The 14329-nt window shown below is 42.3% G+C and overlaps 1 protein-coding gene and 1 long non-coding RNA gene across 2 annotated transcripts in view; one reads left to right on the top strand and one right to left on the bottom strand.

Moving 5' to 3' along the window:
• The window catches only part of EMCN (endomucin), a 52041-nt gene extending 46018 nt beyond the window's left edge, over positions 1-6023 (top strand). Inside the window, exons 11-12 of the mRNA XM_015625693.2 lie at positions 2975-3037; positions 4289-6023. Of these exons, the coding sequence (XP_015481179.1) occupies positions 2975-3033 (59 nt within the window). The 3' untranslated portion in view covers positions 3034-3037; positions 4289-6023. The remainder of the gene's footprint in view (positions 1-2974; positions 3038-4288) is intronic.
• Positions 6024-9430: 3407 nt separating this feature from the next.
• On the bottom strand, positions 9431-10868 carry LOC117244260. Its single transcript, XR_004497005.1, has 3 exons — positions 10661-10868; positions 10463-10572; positions 9431-10140 (listed from the first exon to the last, which is right to left on the bottom strand). It is a non-coding gene; the product is annotated as an uncharacterized LOC117244260 (long non-coding RNA).
• Between the last annotated feature and the right edge of the window lie 3461 nt (positions 10869-14329).

Below are 14329 nucleotides of genomic sequence, written 5' to 3'. Positions count from 1 at the left end.
CCATAGTCTTCCAGTAGCCTGTGCCTTGGAGACATCCTTAATCAGGCTTTTTATCCTTGGTGTTTCATAGTTTTCAGTGGCTTTTAATTCCACAAATTTGTTTGCTGTGGTATCTGCAGCCCCCTGCAGCAATAAACCTGTCAGTTTAACTACACATCAGTATATGACAGTAATAGAGACTTCATGATGCCTCTGTCTTTGTTTTTGCCATCCAATTTCAGACAACAATCAACAAACAGGTGCAACAGTGGAGGATGAGAGGGAGAATAAAGGCAGGCTTTGCACGTCAGCTAAAACTTCCATGTCAGTGTCTGATTTCATTTCCCAAATATTCTGCCTAAGGCCTCTTTCTCAAACTGTGCATAATTTCTTTCAGTTTTTTTAGAATTGTGTGATACATATGAGGTTGGCTTCTCTCTGCCCTCTGCCAATCTGTCTGAGCCCACAACTCCTCCTCCATCAGGTGAGGTGTCACATGGCAGGACCACAGGTAAAGGGGGTCATGTTACACCTGCAGCTGTGCAGTTGGTAGCATTTTAACTGCACCAAATACTTTCTTCCAGTTCCCTTCATCTCCCATTTTTCTGAGGCCACTCACTTATTTTTCAAGGTAGACAAATGTACAATGAATTTTCAGCCCATTATCAGAAAGTTATTGCCATAATAGACATCAAATTAGATCAACTAATACCTTAGGCAAGAAACTGAATACCTATGTAGTGAGAAGCTGATGGTTCAAGTTTCTCCTGATATCTTCCATCTCCTGGTGTGTAACACTAGAGTTTGTGTGTCATCCTTCTCTAAATGCATAATCCAGAGATAATAAAATCTTTTTTTCACTGATGGTGTTGTGCAGCAATTTCACTCTTTTTGGTGTATTTTGTGGAAATACACTCTTTCTCTTTCAGTGATAGCCTCAGATTGCACCAAGGGAGTTTGGATATTAGGGGAAAACTTCTTCACAAAAAGAGTTTTTAAGCACTGGAACAGCCTTTCTAGGGCAGCAGTTGAGTCATCATTTCTGGAAGTGTTAAAAAAAATGTGTGGATGTGGCAGTTGAGGACATGGTTCAGTGGTGAACATGGAGATGTTTCTGGGCTCAGTTGGACTTAATGATCTTAAAGGTCTTTTCCAAACTCAACAATTCTATGATCCTGTGACAGCCTTCAAAGGATCCAGGTAATGTATCTGGACTGGTTGAGCATCTCCACTGCACCTGTATTTTCAGCAAAAAATTCAGTGTGAAATAATTTCTTCAATCTATTAAAATGCCATCTGTTCTAACTAACTACTAAACACAATCATTTATTTTAATTTCCCTTATGGGAAGAAAGGCTTTGTCCATTTGTTTTGGTAGGTAATGGTCTGGGGACAACTTCGGGGTTTTTTCAATCTTGGAATCTATTTGTGTCAGTTAAGGCTCTTTTGAGATCAGTATAAATGTCTTCTTACTTGCAGCTAGCCCAAATATTATTCTTGGTTTGCCCTTTGAGTTGCAGCTGGGTATTTAGCAGAATATCAAGGTGCTGAAACATTGAATTCTAAAATCAATCTGGACACCTCTCTGGGCAATCTCCAGGTGTACTGCAGCCCTGTATCCAGACCCATCCACTACCTTTTTATCTCTTGAATAGAGAGCACCTGTGACCACTTCTTCTCCAGTGTACAATCATTGTCTCTTCATCACTGAATTGTTGGCTGGCGCTAATGATTATAGACCTTACGATGCAAATATCTTCAGGCACATGTGCAAGCGTGGAGTAGCCATGACTTGCTATAAATAAGGAAAGAAGAAACATGCAGAAGGAAAAAATAAAAATAAACTAAAAAATAAGTGAGAGTTCTTGAAAATTTCATTCCTTTGCTAGTATCAAGCTGTGTAATATTTCAACTGGTTCACTTTATTTTAGCTTTTCAGTACAAAAAAATTTAACAAAAATGTTTCACCTACCAAAAATATGTCTTGTTAAGATGTTCCAGTTTTTCCATAGCAGAAACTTGTGCTTTCCTTTGCTCTACCTGAAATTTGACATGATAAGAGCTTCTGAAACTCTATCTTAGCAACACTTCAAAATTATTTTAAATTTTTTTTTTTCTTTAATTGAACACTTGGGAAGTGAACACAATTTCAGCACAATATTGTTGAATGGTTTTCAGCAGATACCAAGGCTTCTACTCATCTCCAAAAAGCTGCACTGAATTAAAGTGTCTTTTTTTGCTGTGAAGAAAAGCTGTCTGAAAACTATTGATAAGTCTTTTCCATTCTCTTCAGGAGTGCAACTGTTTAATTTGGCTGCTAATTATTTAAATGCCTAATCAGTGAATTTTTTATAATCCTAATTTGTATTACAATTTGCAGCCCTAGGCCATTGATCATTTGTAGCTTTTTAATACATATTCACTTCTCCTGGAAAGTAATATATCACTTCCTTGCCTCTTATGTGGGCATGAGGAATTAAATTGTCTCCTGCAGGTGAGAAGAGGCAGGAGGAGATATTTGGATTTTCCTACCTTTCTGCCTGTTTCCATGTGGCTCTGGCTTCTCCAGGGAAGGGATATTAAGAACTGTGTGAAGTTCTTAAATGTTCATCCTTCTGCTTTGGAGGAAGTGAGCTGATGTCAGTGTTACTGGCAAAAATGAATTTTATATTTCCATCTTCTTATTTTTATAATTCAATGTTCTTATCATAGCTATAAATTAATTAAGTCTTACTCTTCTTCAACCCCCTTGAGAACTGCCTTGGAAAGTACTTTATGGTAGTAACCCACCATTTATGAGCAAAGCACAGGGGAAATAATCTATAAAATAGGATGACTGGTAAAAATCTATTGTGTGGGCAGTTTTTGCTGTTAACTAAATCTGACAAGGAGACTGGCTAGTTTGTACAGTGGCCAGTCATGTGCTCCTCCTAGACTCGTTGATCCTTTTGTCTTTCCATGTTTATCTGATGCAAACGTATTTTCTGTTTCTTAGGAGAGCACTCATCTCATGGGAAGAATAAAACTCGGCAACTTTTCACATCTCAGCAGTAAATATGTAAGTTTATAGCCTTTGTTTTCCGTTCTATAACATTAGTGTTTGCTAGTCCCTTTAATACCTTTTAGTCTCAGTATTGTGCCATGTAACTAAAAAAAAAAAAAAGGTTAAAAATGCATCCCAAAAAGAGGAATTACTTTAGTTGGCAGCAGCATCAAGGAAAAATGGCTTAAACAAAGCTCAGCTGGAGCATGCCATCGTGACCAGATTCACAGGCAAACTGGGGGGCTGAAGAATCTGCCAGCTCACAGAGCAGACCTTTATAGGCAAGAGCATGTGAGCACTTTAACTGCACAGTATTTCCTGGATGTAAACCCCTGGGTGAATTTTCTTTCTGTTTGTGTGAGAAATAATAGATTTTTAAGGGCAGATACCTATAACAAAAAAAAAGAAATTTGGTGTCCAGAAGTACTTTATTCCTTTTTTTTCCCACAAAAAATCTGAATCTTTTTCACTTCATGCAAAAGCCAGCCCTTTGAGGTGGTTTATTATGGCTTGAAATCCTCTGTGTTTAACATACATAGGAAATGCTGGATGGTATTTCTATGTGTGAGAGGGCAGAGAACATCAGAGCACCTCTGAAACCCAGTTTTTTAGGTGCTGCACTTTCCTTCATGTATGAAGCTTTCTCAGGCACCACAATATCCACTTCCCACGGAGCTGCTTCTCTCATTTGTGGAGAACTGTGGAGAGCTGTGGTCCTTTGCTGAGGGTGGGAGATGGAAGCAGCTGTTGAAGGGACCTGTGTGACCAGGGTGGAGCAGGAGGCAGGGGACAAGGATGGCCTGAGGAACTGGATGCCACAGAATGTGTGGAATGGACCCAAGAGAGGCTCTAGCAAAGCCCAGACTCCCACTAGCACTGTCAAATGAAGCCCCTCTAGAATGGGTCCCATCACCCTCACTGAGAAATACCTGGTTGGCGAGAAATGTGAAGAACAATCTTTGATGGCTTTGACCTATTCTCATTTCCCCTAGGTAGAGATCAAGCTTTCCAGATGCTAATAAAAAGGACAGAATTACTTCCTTTGTTCTTTGAATTAGAGCAGCAGAACACAGTTTTGCCTACATTACTGAAAACCCAGAGATGGTTCATTTTGGATGGGTCCAGGACAAGGGCCTGGACAATTAATTTAATCTTTATTGTCTATCCCATACTGAATTTGTTCTGTGTCTTCCATTTTAGCTTACTCTTATGTTTCTCAACAACCTTACCTGGAATAATAATCTTGAGATATTCCTGTCATTTCAGATGTGAAGCAGCCTGTTTTATCACAATATGCAGGAGCATCTCACCAAAGTTGTGTTTCAATGGGAAATGTGGAGAAGCTGAAGCTTTTTTTACCATCAGGACACTTGTGTTAATGACCAGGTTTTGACTCCTAAATCTCAAGCATCTCCTTTCCCTTCTGGAATGACATGTAATTTTTTGATGGCTTCATAACTGGTATATCATGTATATTTATTATTTTCACATATAGTAAAAGCAGGGAAACAAGGTTGAAGACAATGTAAAAACAAGAAGGGTGAAGATAATGTAAAAATTTGGTGATGTTTCCATAGTAGCTACTAAAAATGTTTTGTGCACACACAGGAAGGAATATGTCAGCATATTTTGTTGAACTAATGGTAGCTAGGGATATTTTAATTGTATGTTGCAGAATGGAAACAGGGCCTGAGCCTTGAAAAAGGACTGGGCAAACAGCCACTATGAAAATTAATTCAGTGATTTGCATGAGACTCCTCACTGTAGCACATGCTTTTCTTGTCATAAATGTTTACAGGGTGGGATGCCTGGCTGAGATGCTGAAGTGTGTGCTTCTTCTCTGTGAAGGGAGGAATATACCTTGCACTGAGGCTCTTTGAAATTCTGTAAATTACTTAATACAGTCCTTTCAATGTAGCAGGCAATAGCTGGTTTTCACCTGTTCCTTGGCTAATTGCACTATGTGTGCTACAAATATGACTTCCATATAGCCTGGGGCACACAGTGGGAATCAGCTAGGTAAGCAATTTCACAGATGAACTTTCTTCCCTGTGTTCTGAGTAATGCATGGGATTCCTGAGGGTTATTGAATAACTCTGGAAGTTCAAAGAGTGTTTCAAGTGCTAATTACAGACACTCTTAATTTGTACAGAGCTGACAGTTCCAAAATATCAAGTAGTGCTTCTACCTGTATGTACCCTACCTTTCTAGAACTATAAATGTTTGAAAGTTATATTACTGTAAGCATCTGCTCAGTCTCAATCCACTGACTGTAGCATTCAAAGAATTACCTTTTTTTTAATTGGGAAATGGAAGGAAGACAACTTGTGGTCTGACTCCAGGACCAAGATCCAGGACAGTCACCTGAGTTTTGATACCTATTGATACAATGCATTTGAGGAACTTTTCTCTCCAATTTCCTTCTCTGAAATATTAAAACTCGCCTAGCATTATAGTGAGAGATTGAGAAGATTTATTAATTCATGTCTATAGACAAATCTGAAAAGTGTTTATTTCCCTGTGCTTGGCTGTTGCTCTTACTTCCAATTTGGCGGGTCTGATAATCTTCTGTCTTAGTGGCGCCATGAGAGACTTCTGGTGAAGCTCGATAAAAGATGAGGAACAAGTGTCCATGCTGCAGCTGAACTTACATGGTTCATTCAGGTATTCCTGGATCACTTGTGTTCCTCAGGAGCAGAAAAGTCTTGGATGCCTACTTTGGAAAGGTCAGGCCATCTAATAGTTGCAGTTGGCATCTGCAACTGTTCTGGTTCCTGAATAATGAGGTTTCCTTCAAAAAAAAGCAGTCATTCTGGATTTTCATGATGATTAAGAACCTGAGGTATTTTGCAGTGTGTTGTATCATAGTGAAAGGAGAGTAGAGAGAAGCAGAGAAATATTTTGAAATATCTGTGTTTTTGTGCAAAATCTGTTCAGAAACTACCATATTGTGTCAAGAAAAATAAATTTACTGCCTATTAAAATTTATTATCTTTACTAAGTAGCTCTCCTTTTCTGTTTGCTGAAATGCAATCAATTGCCAACAATTATTGTCCATTGCTCCACATGCCTGTTTCACAGAATGAAGTAGACCCTTTATGGCAAGCCTGCAGAGCAGACATTAAATATTCTGAGCATGGTGGTGGCAGGGGCTCTGTGAAACCTTGAAGAAGCCATGCTAGAGGTGGCAAGTGGAAACTCCTCCTCCTCACAATCAGTGATGGGGAGAGGACAGGCCTCTCTGCAAATCCTGATACCAGAAAAGTGAAAAACAGCAAAACAGGGAAGGTGTTTGGGCTCTTCATGGTGAGGGGCATGGTAGACAACCAAGCACTCAACAGAAGGCTGGGAAACATCTCTCAAAGAGACTGACTTGTGCTGTGTGCATGAAGTAAAAAGGTGAGTTTAGTGGACAGCAGAAATAAGAGCCTGAGATCCTCTTAACCCCAGAAATGATAAAACTTTCGGTAAAAGGAGACACATGAACTTCCATTCCTGTTAAGAATCTCAGGGGAACTGATGTTGGTATGAAGAAGACAGATTTGCTTGAAGGATATCTGTAAAGCCCAGGAAGTATTTGAAAGAATATTTGGGGTGCTTTTCTTCTGTAGAGTTGGAGGTGCTGAAATTGCCTTTAATGGGAGGTGATGAACTATTTGCAGAGAGAACTCTGTATTTAAAGAAGTTACATACAGTGGCTTAGGTAGATGAAAAAGAAATGAAAAATCAATTCAGGTTGTCTAGCTCAACAGCTCCGCTGTAATATGTGTCTAAAAGAGCCACTTGAATTTTTCTAATCACTAGTATGTAAAAAAACCCCAAAAGTTAAAGATGGTCCTCCAATATAAAGTTTGTCTATAGGAAAATACTAAGAAAATTTATCTATATTTGTATAAGTCTTCTCAACAAAGTTTGACTAAATCCTCTGAGGACAGTCCCATCTAAAATTAATGTTCTTCAGCTTCTGTGTCCTAATTTGTTAAAGAAGTGAATGACATCCACTTCACTGTGGAATGAACATGCCCACAGAAATGTAATTAAACTGGATCTGCTTACAAATTAGTTCAGCTCATGAGTTACTTCTTAAACAAGTTTGTAGGTCAAGTATATGATTGTGATTAATATGTTACAATCGAAGACTATAGAACATATTTGGCTGGCAAAGATTTTGGGGTATCATTGATCACTGCCTGGAAAGTGTGCAGAGCTCAGGTTTGCCAGGAGAAGGTGTTTTCAAGATTTCTTATCTCAGGCTTAACTTGGGAAGGCGAGTCACTGTCTTCAAGCACAGAAAATTTCCCTCAGCTCTTCCCAGAATCAAAAGATTTACAATATTTTGGGAGTAACCAGTTGCAGCATGCTGGGATTTTGGACGTAAACCCAAACAAGGCAAGTGGGCACTGAAGAAAAAGAGCCAACCAAACACAAAAAAAAAAAAGGTGTGGCACAGTGTACTGACAATTGGCTTTCTACTCTAAGATGCTGTATCAAATAAGTTATTTGACTCACAGAAAGAAAAATGCTTTCATCTTTATTTACAGGGAAAAGGTCTAGAAATGAGAAAAACAACATAGAAAAGTTGACAATAATTATTTCTAAAAGGTAGATGCTGAAAAGGTAGGCATTACATGCTTTTCAAGCACAAGCAGCTTATTAGCCTTCTAAGTACTTCTATATTTATCATTGCATGTTTGGCTGAGGTTGCTCATGAATAGGCCAGTCTTTTGGGGTTTATTCTGCTTATTGGATCACAGGAATCATTCTGGCCCTTGACACTTCATTGTCTGTGGACAGAACTATTTTACAGGCACTGTTCAGAAAGCTGCTTAAATGAAAAATATTCCTCAGTCTGTTTGTTGTGGGAAAGTTGTGCATCCTGCCAGCAAGGCTGTTGCAAGGGAAAGCAGTAGCTCTGTTGGGATACTTCACCTTCCAAAACCCCCAAAGGCATCTGTGGTTTTGGAATGACTCTGCCCCACTGAAGAGGAGCAAATCATTTCACTGCATATCAGTGCACAGAAGACTTGGAGAAAGGCATAAAGCACATCAGTCTCTCTGGCTTGGGACAGGGAGGCCATTGGCAGCATCTGTGAGACTCCTTGGTTGTCAGCAGCCCAGGATTTGGCTTTTCTGCTGTGCTCTGTGGTGACAGCACTGCCTTCACAGCCTTCCCTTCAATTTTTGGGCAGAGTGCTGGCTATTGATTTGCTGTTGGATTTCTGCAGCGCTCCTGGGAGCTCACTCACCAGAGCATTCCCCAGCCTCAGTGGTGTGCCCCAGCATGCTGGGCACCTCTAGCACACTGCCTACAGCAAAGCACTCTCCTCAGGAAGCTTTAAACATACATCTCAGGACCTCTCTGGCACCATTAATTATGGCTCTTCAATTTCTTCAAATTAGAGACCTATATCTAATAAAATAAAAGAGCTTAAAGATTATTCTATTGATTTCCAGTTGAGGCAGCTTTTCTGTTTATGGCCAAGGGCAATCTATAAAACACAGACTTTAATTAACCCTGGTGAATGCAGCTGACATGAAACATCAATAGCCTCAACATTTTCAGCATAGACAGCTGAAGATCCAGCTTGCACATTCCCTGTGGAGAGCCACAGCAGAGGCACTTCCCTATCAGGCTGCACTGGGACAGGGACAGAAACCTCTCTGCTGCCACAGCCATCTTTACTGCTGGCAGTGCTGGCTGTGCCTGTTGGTGTCCCTCTGTCTTTGCTTCATCTTGAGGGTTGGACTACACCTTAAAGGTCACTTCCAACCCAAATTATTCTATGATCTTCTCCTCCCATGGCTTTGCAGGTAGGCATGATGAAGACCCACAAGCAACCTGCTGGTGGCCTACAGGGTACACCCAGCAGGTCCTGCTAGTTCCTGTGGACCCCATGCCATGGTGGGCAGCTCTGGGGCTGTTCTTCAGGCACCCATGGGTAACCCTTCATTCCTGGGCTGTATCACTGTGGCCTCTGCGTTGTGCTGGGCCTGTTCCCTGGAGCAGTGTCCTGTAATTTCAGGGTGCTAAGCTGCAGAGTCATTTAACTGAGGTCAGAGCTTCTGATGTGCCTCAGCAGGGCTGATCCATCAAGAGCTCTGTTACACATCAGGGCCCTCACAGGTGGCAAAATTCCAAAGAGAGGAGCAGCACTCAGGACCGCTGCCTGGCCAAGGGTGGAACACAAACCTGCCTGTGGGATGGTGCCTCAGTGCCTCGCATGGCAGGGCTTCTGTGGCAGCAATGCCAGCTTTTGGGGCCACATCACAGCACTCAAGGGAGCAGCAATAAACCCTGCAGCTACAGAACTCAATACCACAAAAAGCCCCACTAAATAAAACTGGGAAGAAAGAAAGTGCTATGTGGGCAAGGAGCATTTTGTCAGTTTTCATCTCTGCTTTCCACAGAGCATTTATTTTCTCCAGATTTGGTGCTTTCTGATAGAAAAGCCACTGTGTTACTGTGTTCTTTATTATTATTAACAACTTTCACCTTTCTCATTACATCAGTAGGACGCTTCCCTGGTCAGGGCTGCTGTTTTTCTAATGAATGTGGCTCATTTGTCTGTTTCCCTCCCTCCCTGCTCTGCTTTTTGTCTGCTTGCTCTTTGGGTAGTAATTTGATGTATTGAGCTCTCACCACCTCCGCTGCCCCTGGGGCTGAAGTTCTGACGATGCTAAACAGTTAAAATGCAATGCAATTACAGGCAGTACAGAACAGCAGAGAATAAGCCAGCAAAAATTCAGTCGTGCATAACGCTGTGGAGACTGTGTGGCTGTCAGTCTCCAACTCCAGGAGATAATTTGGGCTTTTTAAGAAGCAATAATTGAGCCTTTTGCATATGCTGCGGTTATGAACTAGTCAAAAGCCTGTTTGCTCTGCACCCTGGAGCACCAGATGGATTGGATAGTCCCTGCAGGTCTTTGGGGCCTGCCAGCTTTACACTTCAAGACTTTTCTAGCTCCTGTACTTGTAAGTTATTCTTTTGACAGCTCATACCTTGCCTGAATTTAGCTGGCAAAGTGAGGAAGGAAGGGTGAAGAAGAGCATACCAAACAAAATCCATATAGCTTGAGGGAGTTCAGAGGCAGAGATGAACTTTGCTGCTCACATTAACCTAAGAAAGGACCATATAAAGGAGAAAACCACATCAGACCTTTAGCCTTCAGAGTAAGGTAAGTGCTGTGTGCTGCAGGTCAGGCTGTGGCCACACATGTCCCATGCCAGTCAGTCTGCTCACACTCACTCTTCCAGTCCCATCTTCACAAATCCCATGTGCACACTCCAAAGACTCAGTACTAGGAAGCTCAACAAAGAGCTGCTCCTAGGAAAAAAAAAAGCAATTGGAGGGAGACTTTTTTCCCCTGACATTTCTAGCAGCTGACCTCATTGAAGCACACACCTGATGGAAAGGGCAGAGAGGAAGTGATTGCAGGTACCTGCAGCTGCTCTGCTGACCATCAGGGCTTTGCATTGGACTTTCAGGCCAAATTTCAAAGTTGAGCTATGGAAATGTCTGAATGCTCCCCCCTTGCAGTCAGAGCCCCTGCTGATGGAAGGGGGAGCAAGAGGCAGGATGGGAGAGAAGCACCTTCTGGGTGCAAACCCCTCATCTGCCCAATGTTGGGCTTGCTTACCACACTCTCCCTCGGTCCCTCCCTCACATCCACAAATCTGTGAGTATTCTTTGCAGACAGGAACAGAAAATACTTAATCCTCCTGCACTACAGTTCAAGCTCTGCTAAATGCTCTTCATGAAAAGCCTGGCCTGCACCTCTGGGAGATGGAGATAAATGGAGCCAGGATGTGAATCAGACTGTGCTTTCATGTTGCCCAAACCAGATGATTTAGGAGCCATGGCAAGCTGTCATGCACCTGTGCCAGACTGTGCACAGCTGAGGTGCTGGGAGACACAGTGGTTGCCCCTGAGGCACTTGTGTTCCCCATCACCCCAGTAATTCCTTTCAGGTGCCACTACTGTGTAATCACCAGGGAAATTTTGCCTCATGTACCGCCCTCCCTCTTTCTCAGGTAGGTTTCTTATTGTGGGGGCTGCTTTGTACCCTCCTAAATACTTCTCTTAGCAAAGGATGGGAGCTTTGGGGAGTCTTCCATCCTCCAGAAACCTGGATATATTTGGGTCGCCTTCAGTTGGTCAAGCTTGGCTGCCAGCTTAGGAGCCAGAAGGCTGAACACTGGAAGGAGGGGTTTGCTGGGAATCTGTGCAGTAGTTAAGTACATTTCAGTTCCTGGTCCTTGGCATGGGATGATGATGGGTCTCACTGAGGGGAGGAAATTGTTACTGTCCTGTAGCCATGCTCCTTCCCTTTTGAGATGTGCTGTTTTCATCTGCTCCCTCAGGCAGTCTGCTTTTGCCTTCTCTAAAAAACCACGGTGTTACAAAGGGGAAAACATCCTTCTCTCTCCAGGCTGTGCCTGCTGTTCTCATACAGCCATGAAGGTGTCTGCATGCTGAGAGGAGCCCTTTGTGATGGGCACCTGGCCCCCTCCAGGCAGCCAGCATCGAGCTCTGTACCTAAAAAACATATAGTTCAAAACTCTATGTTAAGCTCAGTGTTCAAGGTTGGTGCCCGACTCCCTGTTCCCAATGCCCAGCCTCAAAACCTCTACAAGATGCAATCTGGAGTGATGCTTCCCCCTTCAAACAGTTCTTCACAGCTCATGATTTTTAGGCTTCTTTTAAACAGCATTTTAGCAGTTCTTTGAAACTTTGCTGGCCTGAAGCAGTAGCATGCACAGGACCACAACACAGCGAAGGTGATGAAATTCTCATCCCTGAATGTAGAAATGTTTGAATGAGAAGCACAAATGGGAGCTGGCCAGGTGGGGAGGGGCCAGCCTGCTGAGTCACGCAGTATCTTGGGAGCAAAGGTAAGGGGTGGTTTTTGATAAATGAAGGAGGCAAATATGCTGCATTTCTGCTTTCTGGGCTTTCAAAGCTCTAAAGATACAATTTTTCTGTGTCTACAGATCAATGATGGAATCAGCTGTTTGGGGATTGTCCCCTTAGCAGGGTGTGTACCAGGTACTCCTTGAAGGAATTTGCACCTGTGCTATCTGTGGTCAGGAAAATACATCCTTGCCTCTCTCCACGTGACTTTGTTAAAATTGCCCTTTTCAACACAGCCAGGCTGGGTCAGCTGTGGTGGTGCACACACTCAGTTTTCTACCTCCATACAGGTGTTAAACTAAATCCAAAGTATGAGGAAGAATCCTGACACTGAAAATGTCAGTGGGGTTCCTGCATCCCTGGGGCAAGCAGGTGTGAATTTATGTACCTGTGCATCCTCTGGGAGAAGAAAATTAAAGCATGTCATTGCTCTATTTTCCTGAACTGCACCAGGTGATCTGATAATATTACAGCTGTCTCAGAGGGACTGCTAGGCAGAGGTGTGGGTCTGAAGAGGAGAGAATGAGCCTTGTCTTCTTGCACTTGGAAAAAACTTTGTCTGAAAAAACTGCAGTTTTCTGAGCCTTGCCACGGACTGCAGAATGGAGGTGACTTCTAGATCCAGAAATGTTTGGTTTAAAAATATTCCAGATTTTTTTTATTTCCCTGCTCATTAAATGAGGACACCTAACATGCTGGTTTATTGCGCCAGTTTGAGGAACAGAATCATTAGGATTCAGTGGCAGTGCAAAGACAATGCACTAACTTTAGCTGAGCTTCAGTCATTAGACACATACAGTTTTTATTTTCCATAGCTGTGTCTGACATATTAAATTAGTTATTTTGCTCCTGTGTGTTGGAAGCAGCAGGAATTAGTGTAGAGTATAAATAACATACCTAGTAGAGCAAAATAAGGAAAAGTTAATGACCACAAGTACTGGAGAAAGAATTTCAGGTACTCGAGATCATGTTCAGGGAAAAAGAAACCGTAACTATTATGGATCAAATAATCTCACAGCTTTCAGAGAACTCCTTCCAGCAGAGCACATGAATACTTAGAGTCTGTGTTTTCTAAGAGAAAATGAGTGACATTATTCCCATGTTACCCAGGGGAAAAACAAGAGCAAAAGCGCTTCACATTGCCAAGGCGTGGCACATGCCTGTGGTGGGGACAGGGACAGCAGCCATCCAACTCCTGTTTTGTTCTGCAGGTTTAATGTCCAGGAAAACACATTTCAGGCCTGAAGTCCTGTGAATGAAATAGAAACCAAGGAAAGTTGCAAGGGCCAGCCATCTTTTTAGAGACTAATAATGGGATAATGTTAACCCATCCTGTTTTATTTTTTTTTTTTAATTTAAATTTAATTTAAATTTTTAATTGTTCATCCCTCCATGGTTTTGTGGCTTACCTGAAGCTATGTGACAGCAGGTGCCTTACCAGAAATATTTAGCAGGCAAACTTGTTACATCAACCTCCAAAACTGCCTCTTGCCATCTCAGAGCATCAATGGCTCATCAACTACTCCTGTGCTATTTGCTTTCTTCTCCCATATTAATCAAAACTGGTCTTGTTTTAGCTAAGATGACTTGCAATTTCCAGCACACCATAGCAGATTGCTAGAGAAATACTGAAAACTTCTGGAGCAGGTGTAAAACAAGCAAACAAATCAAAGCAGTGGTTTTGATCTGTTGGAAGAAGTAAAAGCACAGCTTCCCAAATATGCAACCTATGAAATACATAAACTGCAATAGAGAACTAAAGAATACCTCTTCTAACGATACCTGTTAAATGTGGCTTTGCAAAAGGAAGCAGTGCTTTTTGTCTTGGACAACTTGCAGCAAACTCTTATATTTTAATCCAGAGGGACTAGAAATATCAGTATAACAAAATCACCTTTCTTTTTTTTTCCCTTCTCCTCAAGCAGCAAGAAATTTGGCGTTCTGATTGCAAATGCCCTTAGATGAACACTGGTTGCACCACATGCAGTGGTGAAGTCCATGATGGTTTATTTTCCCTTGGGGTTTCCATCCCCAGGAAGTGGAAATTCCACTGATGAAACAGAAGAGCTTTTCAAGGAGAAATGTATGATGAGCCCTTGTGCAGGGCTCCCATGCAGGGAAGGATATTTCAGCAGCCCTTGAGCTGTGAAGTACCATGGCCAGCTGGCAGATGGAGATGTTCACCAGCACAGAAACTAGAGCTTGGGAAGTGTAGGTCTTGCTTAGCCCTGCAGGTGATTAAAGACTTGTGCCCTCAGCACAATGCTTTCTCCCAAACGGACAGGTACATACCATGGGCACCCACTGGCCACGTCCCTGTGACGGATGGGGCCACTTGCTGCCAGCCCACGTCAGCACCCTCGTCCCCTCTGGAGACAACTAGCTTTTGCAGTGG

This window comes from Parus major, chromosome 4, assembly GCF_001522545.3.
Source record: "Parus major isolate Abel chromosome 4, Parus_major1.1, whole genome shotgun sequence".
In the NCBI taxonomy this organism is placed as follows: domain Eukaryota; kingdom Metazoa; phylum Chordata; class Aves; order Passeriformes; family Paridae; genus Parus; species Parus major.
This window is presented reverse-complemented; position numbering and strand designations above follow the sequence as displayed.